This window comes from Xiphias gladius, chromosome 17 (assembly GCF_016859285.1).
Source record: "Xiphias gladius isolate SHS-SW01 ecotype Sanya breed wild chromosome 17, ASM1685928v1, whole genome shotgun sequence".
Classification (NCBI taxonomy): domain Eukaryota; kingdom Metazoa; phylum Chordata; class Actinopteri; order Istiophoriformes; family Xiphiidae; genus Xiphias; species Xiphias gladius.
Genome location: NC_053416.1, coordinates 13,512,572 through 13,522,500, shown reverse-complemented (window position 1 = coordinate 13,522,500; position 9,929 = coordinate 13,512,572). Strand labels below are relative to the sequence as shown.

Sequence of the window (9,929 nt, the reverse complement as noted above, 5' to 3'; positions counted from 1 at the left end):
CTGTAACCTGTAGCCAAAGAAAACTAGCTGATGGGCTTTCCTCCCCCTTGCTTCGGCACAGAGTGTACCAACAGATATCAGTCCTCAACCACCCTGCTGATTCCAAACCTGCAGCTAAAGGCTCAAGGTGTTGCCACTGCGGCCCTTTGTCCAGGTTTGACTCTCTACAGCATGAATGTCCAAAAACTTCCCATCAAAATCCTGAGTCTCCCACTCTAAAATCCCATCTTTTCCTTTTTTTCCTCTCTTTGTCATAAGTACCCCTACTTCTCATCACATACCATCACTCTTCTCTTACCCTCCTCCTTACACTCCTTGCTTGTGGGTGCTAAGTCGTGAAAGAACACATATACAAAACATGTGTTATATAAAACATACCTTTCCTTAAGTGGATTGTTTCCTAAGTGTAATGTCCCATTCTGCTCTGAGGGCCTCCTGGGTGTGGGACTGCTGACCTGCTGGGCTGAGTGTGCTGCCAAGTCTTTACCGTGAGAGAGCAAGTGAGAGCAGAGGGCAGGGCACAGAACAACACTGTGCCATTTGACACTTTGCCGGCCTTGGCTGGAGTACCGATGTACTGACAGAAGGGAAAAGACTAACTGCAATTGTTCGACTTAAGTAGTTATAGATGTGAAAACATACAAGAGGAAATGAGTAAGGAAAAGGGATTCTTTCACACCTGCTTTCCCTCCATCAGCCCCAGCTCTCCCCTTTCTCCTGTCCCATGCTGAGCTTTGGTATTTTCCCCTGATTAATCCACCTCCTCCCTGGGCTTCAGCACCTTTTCTCCATTCTTTAGCCTTGTCCTTAAACTCTAAGGTCCAGTCCTCCTCTCCCTCTGTGCTTTTAGAGCCTCAGCCTCCACCCTGCACTCCTCCTCTTCTCTGGTACCAACTTATTTTCACCCAGGACCAGCTCTCTCTCTGAACCTCTGCAGACTTCTCTGGCTAAAACTCGGCCCTTTTCTCCAGAACCTCATCTCAAACACTTCCAAAAACTGAGGAAAACAAAAATACAACATAGGATAAAACATTAAAATGGACATAAGATAAAAACACTAAAATGGACATTTGATAAACTAAACACTGAAATACAGGCACAATAAATATAAAGTAAAATCAACACAGGAAATGATGGCGCTGAAGGCAGACTACAGATTGTGAACATAACAATGCCTGTCTGTACAAGTGTGTTTACGAGGGTTATTCGAATCTGTTGCTTGAAGTCTAGCGCTAACTAGTTTTTTGAGTCTTTCAACTCAATTTAGAAACAGGTTTAATATACAAAATCATTCACTTCTACCTAATTTTAACTTTACTAACATGCATATTTTCAGTTTTTATGATATATCTTCTGGCACACATCTTCATTATTTTAAGTCTACACATTAGCAACAGTGTGAACTAGGGTTCATGACACCTGGGGTTCCCCATGAGCACAACCCGTCTGACAAGGTCCCAAAGAGGCAGCAAAAACGTGTACTCACTCAATCACTCACTCACTCACACACACACACACCTCCAACAGCACACAAGCCAAAAAAAAAAAAAAAAAAAAGCAATATTTAGCAGCTATCTATCTTACACAATCCAACCACCGCCCAACAAACTGTTATGACAGGTCGCAATCTGATTGGATGTGGGGTGTGGGTGTGGGAGGGGGGTTCGGGGCAGCACTCAGGAGAGCAGTACAGAAATGGAGAACGCTCACCAGTGCACTAGGGAAAGCATGGTGCAATTCGTTCCATTGGGCAGCATTTCAAAGAGGAAGAGGAGGGGGATAATCCACCCCCAACATTAGCCCCTGGAATCTTCCACCACTACCAATTTGCACACACACATACACACATTTATTCATAAAAGCAGCAGGCTGGAGGGTTTAGTCGTGGGGTCTGATTGGGTTGAGGTCTAGGGTGGAAGGATGGAGGGGATTTTTCAATTTACCAGCAAATCGGAAATGATTGGAATACTCTCTCGTGCATAGATACACACACTCACAACAATGCCATACATACAACACAGATCCATCTTCATTGGAAAAGACCTCACACTTGACCAAGAGAGGAAAAAAACAAAAAACAGGCAGAACCTTTACTCACAACACTAAATAGATACCAAATATAGGGATATGTGTTAAAAATATGGGTCAGCAATCAACAATAAGGCTCTCTGTTTCTTACAGGTGGTAAATCTGTCCTGTGTGTTAGGAAGAGAAACAGAGATCAGGAGAAAGAAAAGGAAATGTGAAAGAGGTGGAACGTAGGGGGAAGGAAAGTGTAGGAGAGAGATAATAAGAAAAATAGGGCTGGTATATGGACAGCCCCTAGCAATCTGTAGTGGTGAGCTGTCACCACTCGCTCGGCCGATACGTAACCAATTGATGATCAATCCGCAATGTAAAGAGAAATGCCCCTCGATTTGTTTCAGCCCGAGATTCAACAGCTTGTTCTCATCCCCTCAGTTAAACCTGCCTCTGAATATAGTGAATGTTTCGTCACCCAATGATGACAGTCTCACTGTGGAAGCATCTGCAACAAATGTCACCATGTTTTGATCTGCAACTGTAGCACTGCTTTCAGGCTAATAAATGCTGCTTTGAAAATGCCTCAACACAATTATGAGCAGTTCTTCCAAGTTTGAACTAAATCCAGCTGGTAGTGTTCGAGATATTTGTGTACAGAGGCAGAGAGAGCTCAGTGCACTGCAGCTTAAGTGAAAGAGGACCTTTCAAAATGATCAATACCACTACTTTTTCAGCATATGCGGCATACAAAAAAAGCAAAAACAGAAACTCTGCAAATTGTACACAACACAGCCAAAGTTTCCAGGAGACACAACATCATTGGAGACATTCATTATATAACTAACATCTGTCCCAGTACCAACACACTTTAGCTATTTATGAGTAGTCAAGTGCCTACTTGTGTGATGTATTTCTTGTTAAATGCCAACGGTGCCCAAGTGCTGTTACGACCAGAAGTGTGACCCAAGCAGTTCCATCCCATCTCTCAAGTACACAATTGGCTCAGTCAAGCTCAGTTGCTTGGATGCTTTTATTTAATTTCCACATAATTAAACAAACATATAGTATCAAACCATACAACATTGCAGTAACAATCAGATGGCAGTGAAGATCAAGTGTACATTCAGTGGCTGGGAGGAGTGATACAACTGATTACGCAATTAAATTGTATTCACTACAAGCACGTAGGAAAAACCATACTTAGAGAAATATTATTATATTATATTTAATAGTTTCTGTCTGAGAAAACAATTAGGGGAGGGACATACTGTATATCCAAAAAACAGTTAATATCTATCTTGGCAATGTTAGATACGCATTATTATTATCAGCTTCATTAAGAACAACAGATTTTTTATGTTAAGTATTAACCATCTCTGGAGATTCTGATTAACTGTGTAGTGTTTGGATGTGAATAATCCAATGTGTACATCAAGGGTGCTTTAAATGTACTGTGTGTTGGCATTTTTCAGATGTTGGACACACTTGCCTGCTACCTGGAGGCACATAAACACACACTTAAGTGTTCAAGACTGCAAATGTCGGCACTGGGATAAATCGCTAGCGTTAGCCTTTTACTAATTACCAGAGTGTTTATCAGTTTTTAGCGTCCCCTGGAAACTTATGTTGTTTTTTGACTCCCTTCAGCTGTACTGTATATACATGACTATATATATGACTACTTAATTGAACATGTATAATTCCTACAGGTTTTTTGCAGGAAAACACGAAATAAGATGTTTATGCTCCTATTTTCTTCTATTTGTCTTCAATTGTCTTACCCTTTTTTGATGAGGTAAACTGAGTAAATCTTGAAGCGGTACGGTCCACTTCTACAACACAAACATCAATAATGGGCGGTCTGGAGGGAGAAGAGTTATGGAGTCCACAGATAAACTGATTGGTCAGGAGGTTAGCACGGCCTGCAACAATCAATAGACCCTGGCCACTGGAGACCAATGTGGTAAGGCTACAGTTACACAAGTCTATAGGATACAAAAACCTCTGTAGAACAATGTTTCCATCACAGAAAATACTATATATCAACAGTAAGCTCAAAAAATAATGTGAACCTACAATATATAAATAGTTCTTTCCATTATTTTGTGTGCCCTTGGACAAAGCAATGTACAATAGACATAAAACAAACACACACAGATTGATGACACGCTGAGCTTTCATTTTAGATTATGAATTGAATCAACCACTTGTAAAACTGTTACACCCCTCCAGTTAAGGAGTGACTACCTTCTTTCTGGGATATGATTTTTTTGCTCCATCATTTCAAGTTAAGAGGTGAGAAATTGTTATCTAAAAGCCAAATTAACCCTGGGAAGCTGGGCAAAGCACACTGATCCATTGGTCTGAGCAGAACTCCTTAAGTCCAAATGGTCTTGCCAGCTGAGGCTAAATGGGAAAACCAATGAGCAAATACAATATATCCTCCAATTATTTCCTGTGTTTGTATTTTTTTCTTCCGTTTTTTTGTTTTTGTTTTTTTTAACGGGATAATGGGTCATTTGGATGATATACAACCACCTAATTGCCAAAAGGTTGTCCTAATGTGAGCCAAATTAAATCAACCAAGCTGAACTACACCAAGGCAAGCCTACTGCACTGTATAAAATCACATGCCTGGGAAATGAAGAAAAAAAGTATTTAGGACAGCAGATTGGTTGGTTTATCTTACAGTCTGCTCAAAGAAAACACATTTAAACTGGTTGTTAAGAGACTTTGTGGCGGAAAACTTTTTCAACGCTGATTCTTTTTTGTAGATTTAGTATCAGAGAGTAAGCAAATACTACAAGGATACCATGTTTTTTAGATTGTGGTAATGATTATAAAAACTTGTCCAAACATAAGAAGCAACATAGCAGTCTATCCGCCTGTCCTTGGCAAACCAGAGTTAACTGTATCCCCCTAAATTCAGGTTGCAGTAGATGTTATGGCTGTGGGCTGTCATTCAGATTCTGTAGGGTAGATTGCAGGGTCAGAAAGAGGTTTTGAGAGCACTGCTGCGGTGAATGCCAATCAACTATCAGAGCACTGTGAACATGAGCCTGGAGTGAGGTTATGGGCATGGGCAGAACCAGTCCGAGAAACCGAGCAAGGAAATTTACATAGTGGTTAGCATTCATCTGCCAAGAGCGAGGTATGATACTGCAGGCAGTGGGGGAATACATCACAATTCTGACTGACCTCAAAACTGCCACTACAGATCAGGTTTAGACTGAGACACTATGTGAAGAGCTAGCATTCATAAATACCTGATGTTGGTGATTAAAATGATTATAAAAGTTTTCTCTCTGATCACAGCTCTAGAAAACAGACTGTAACTTGCATCAAAGCTTTTTCAGTTTTTTCCCCATATACCTGTTCAGTAATTTTGGGTATAGTAGCATCAATAAAAATCAATCCCCAGTGACTGGAGTTTCCCCAGTCAATGGGTGAGGTGGGTACCCTGCAGTAAGCAACTGCTAAACTTAAAAGCCTGAATGAACATTGTCATTCTGAGTTACTGTACAATAACTAGTAAAAAGGGTGAAACAAGCCAGGCAACAGTGAAGAATTGTGTCAACCATGACAGCCCAACAATATCTAGAACAACTTGGAACAAACCAAGATTCATCTTTGCCAGAAAGATGAACAAGGCTTTCCCCAAATCTTCTGAATCTACCTTGTCCACAGAGGGAGTGTCAGTCAGATTTAGGAGTTCCTCGACATGTTCCTTCTCCCAGGTCTATGTCTATATCTTGTCTGTGGCCTCTCTCTATTCTTCTTTCCACAACCACAAAAGCTGCTGTTCTTCTGGCCTGCCAATACTTGTCCGCTGTTTTCAGAGTTTTTTTGGGCTAACCACGCCAGAAAGGCCACCTTCTTCAGCTTTAAAGCTTCCTTCACAACTGGTGTCTACAAGCTGGTTCTAGGGTTGCCAACACATCAGGCACAGGTGACCACAACTCTGGCCACAAGTCTGAGCAGTTGTTTGACAATGGAGGCCTTGAACATGACCCACTTGGATTTCATATCCCCTACTGAGATGCAGACTTCTGGGTAACTGTAACACAGTGATGTTTAGCACGGGGCTCAGGAGTATCCCTAAACATACCCTGGGTCTCTCAGGAAAAAGAGACAATTCAGTCCCAGCTATATCTAGTTAATACCACTCCACCGCCCACACTATTCTACTACAGAAGTAACTTTTCACATCACAAGAGATGTACAGATTTTACTTCTGTACCCTAGGTCACCCGAGAGCTAATTTGAGGTCTGTCTGTCCCAAAGCCAGAAGCACAAGTTACAAAACACTCCTGATGATTTCATCAAGAAAACAGGTCTGAGAAAATTCCTTGAGGTCTGCTGAATGCCCTGTGTCGACTGGCTTTTACATATAGTGAAGAAACTGTCTTTGAATACAGATCAGAGGAAAATACAAATGAATTCTGTGTGGTGTGTGGATTTTCACTTTATTTTTCAACACTGGGCTATCATTCAATCACTCATATCATCCAGCCATTCCATTATGCCTTCATCCTTCGGGCTACTCATTCATTTAACATTAATATTTATGAAAACAAAAATCAAATTTAAATTATACTGTCAATGATCTTTTTAATTAACATTCTGAAAAATGCAAATTACCCTTTAAATATCAGCATTACTTGCTGGATCAAGCACTGAGTGTGTTTACACCCACACACACACACACACACACACACACACACACACACACACACACACACACACACACACACACACACACACACACAGATATACATACAATGAAAAATTACCTCTAGTCTGAATACTGCACTACATAAAGCAACAAGGGAACAAGTTTCACTGGCTCCATACCAAACACACACACACATACACACACGAGTCTCTTACTCACCCTCTCCAGGTCTTGTCGGAGGTGTGTGAAGAGTTTGAGGCGTCTGTAGAGAACATCCTGCTCCTGCTGGGCCAGGTTGTCCACCTCGTCCCTCTTTAAGGTCACCAGAGGTCGATTAAAGTTGGCCTTCCTCTTCAACTTCCAGAACTGATACAGAAAGTCCACCTTGAAGAAAAAACAAGATTTCCCAATTAAAAAGACATAAAATGTGTAATCAGAGTATCATCATTGTATTATCTTGTGTGAAATCTCTTAATCAAGTGTGGATTATACTTTTTGTTGTGCATGTTGTTCTTTTCACGTTATATAAGTAATTATTCTTTTAAAGCATACTAACAAGTTTTTCTCCCTTTATAGTAAAAGAAGCAGAGACAGAAGCAGAGACCAGTTGGAAACATGATCTAAGCAGCATGTTTCAAACAAATCCCTGTTATTCATCAGATAGTTTAACTGTGAATAGGGAGCACTTTATTTGATGCACTAGAACCAGCACTCTAAATCAAATTCATCAGTACAAAATCTGATAAATTCAATCAATTGTGGAAGCCAAACTCAACTAAAATATGATTAACTGTGTAGTCGAAATAATAAGGTAAAGATCATCTTATGCAAATAATTTCTTTAAATTTTTAATTGTATCACTATTATTTATAATATTTCTATATAATTATATTTTCTGCCAACATGAACTTTGAATGGCAATGACATGAATGACAACTGGGAGAAGATGATGTGATATAAACGAGACCTCCAGAACGGGTCCTACATGTTGCTTTTAGTGAAATTATACTGTCAAGAAAATATCAATGTTTAGTGGTGCTGTAAAGTTCAGATCAGGCAATGTTCTGCAGTCTTCAGATGTTCAGTATTGCTGACCACAAGAAGCTTCAAGCTTTGTGTTCTTAGCAGACAGAAACTGAACTTTCCATCTACTTCAATGGTCAATAAAGTGTGTGCTTTGACATGCTCTGCTGGATGGTTCTGTTGTACTGAACACCATACTTGTTGCCAGTTAGAATGAACAAGTGTGGCTATTCTGACTGATCCCATGTGTGTGGTTTATACTAATGCTTTATTTATACCTGAGTCACAGTCTGGAGGAGTAAGCTATTTATAGTAAATCCGGGGGTGTACCTATTACAGTGAATGACTGGTTTGTAGTATCATGGTCTTATCATTTCATGCGACAAATTATAGTGAGTCAGTTATATGGATTAACAAACCTGGGGGACGGGCAGCCCCAGGTTTTCAGCCACCTCTCCTGGGTCGACCAGTCGGTAAAACTCGTCCTCCAGCTCCTGGAGCTTCTGTTTCCTCTGGCTCACTTTCTCTCTCTCCAGCTGGTCCCGCTCAGCTCGCTCTGATGCTGACACTGAAACCGGGTACGACACTGACCTCTGCTCTGGGTCATTGCTGCCGTTTGTTTGGTGTTGCTGGTCCGGCCGGGTCTCAGAACTGACACCACCAGTGCCCCAGTCAGGTCTGGCTGTGCTGTGTGTTCCGTTGGTGGTGGAAATGGTGGTGTGGTTTCCGTTACTCACGCTGGTTGAACTGGAGGTGTTGTTGGTAGTTGCACTACTGTTGCTGGTGGTACAGCTGTGCTCCAGGCAGAAGGACTTGAAGCGCACCTCGTCGTTCTCAGCCAGGATGGTCCTCATCTCCAGGCCATGGTCAAAGGCGCATGTCACATGGAAGGCCACAATACAGGAGGGCATAGAGCACTAGAAGGGGAAGACGGAGAGTTAACGACAGAGACAAAATAAGAGAGGGAATGAGAAAGGAAAAGAGGCACAAGTTGGTAAGCATGAGGATTCAAAAACGGAAGGAGGGAGAATGTACAGGAAAGAGAAGGGATGAGGGATGAGAAGGAAATAGGGAAGGTGTAGGGAGTAGAAGAAATGTAGCACAGGAATTACCAGAGAAGGAAAAAGTAAAAATTAAAGGTGAAATAGGGAAGGGGAAATCCCATTTGAGTGTTAATTATGTCTCTGGGTTCATTAAAAAGACAAACAGATTGAAATGTTTGGTAGAAAAACACTGTTTTTGTTATCTTGAAGCCATTTTACTCTTACTTTCTCTCTCAGAATCCCGTGTAAACACACACACATATACACACATACACACACACAAACAATTTTTTCTTGAATTTCTCAGACACTTTGTCACAACTATTTGTTTTAAAGTGTCATTTTCGGTCCATTTCTTGTGTTATCAAGGCTCCAATACAAGTGCAGCAAAGCAGAAAGACAAGCCAAGTCACAACAAACACGGTTCCCCCATTTCTGCTGACATTTCGGTAACTTGGGATGTGTGCGCGTGTGTGTCTCAGTACTATCCATTACAGGTCATACCAAGAGGTGGCCTCCCGCCGAGTCCCTCCAGGCATGGTGTGCTTTTGCGTGTGTGAGCCCTTGTGGCTATGTGCTGTTGTCACCGAGTGCAAGTACAGGCACATTTATAAAGAGTGTGTGTGTTGAGGTGTATGTGTGGAGGATGGTGCTTTTACTTTTCAGAGGAGTGCAGCATTCAGCAGGAGGGGTCATGGTGACTCTCTTCACTGTGTTGTTTATGAACATTGTGACTAAAACCTGACTGACAACATCTAACATTTTTCACAACCAACATTGCTCCTCACTCTCTGCCTCTATTTTTTCCAGCTCAACTGTTTCCTTCAACTTCCAAAGTTTAATTCTAAGAGCAACACATACAGCAGCTCCTTTGGTAACAGCAAAGCCTACTCAACTCTCACAAATAATGCTTGAAAGAGGCCAATCTTTCATTGAAAAATTACGGCTTTTAGCTTATTTAACACAAAAATAATAAAAGTAGGCAGTTAAGGTTATCCGGCTATTATCCTTACTCATATGTTATCTTCCTATGAAAACTTTTGATTGGAAATACTTTCCTACTAAATAAATAGTCCTTACGAAAAGTGTTTGACCTAATGTGGTTGATATTATGCGGTGAAAAAACAGAATAATATTTATATGACTTTAAAGGTTATTATACCCTA

At 41.0% G+C, this 9,929-nt stretch overlaps 1 protein-coding gene across 3 annotated transcripts in view; it reads right to left on the bottom strand.

Moving 5' to 3' along the window:
• Positions 1–9,929, bottom strand: part of jade2 (jade family PHD finger 2) — a 184,684-nt gene that overhangs the window by 52,656 nt on the left and 122,099 nt on the right. For all 3 annotated transcript variants that reach the window (XM_040151302.1, XM_040151303.1, XM_040151304.1), the window contains exons 9-10: positions 8,140–8,637; positions 6,917–7,081 (exon numbers count right to left, since the gene is read on the bottom strand). In XM_040151302.1, the coding sequence (XP_040007236.1) occupies positions 6,917–7,081; positions 8,140–8,637 (663 nt within the window). The remainder of the gene's footprint in view (positions 1–6,916; positions 7,082–8,139; positions 8,638–9,929) is intronic.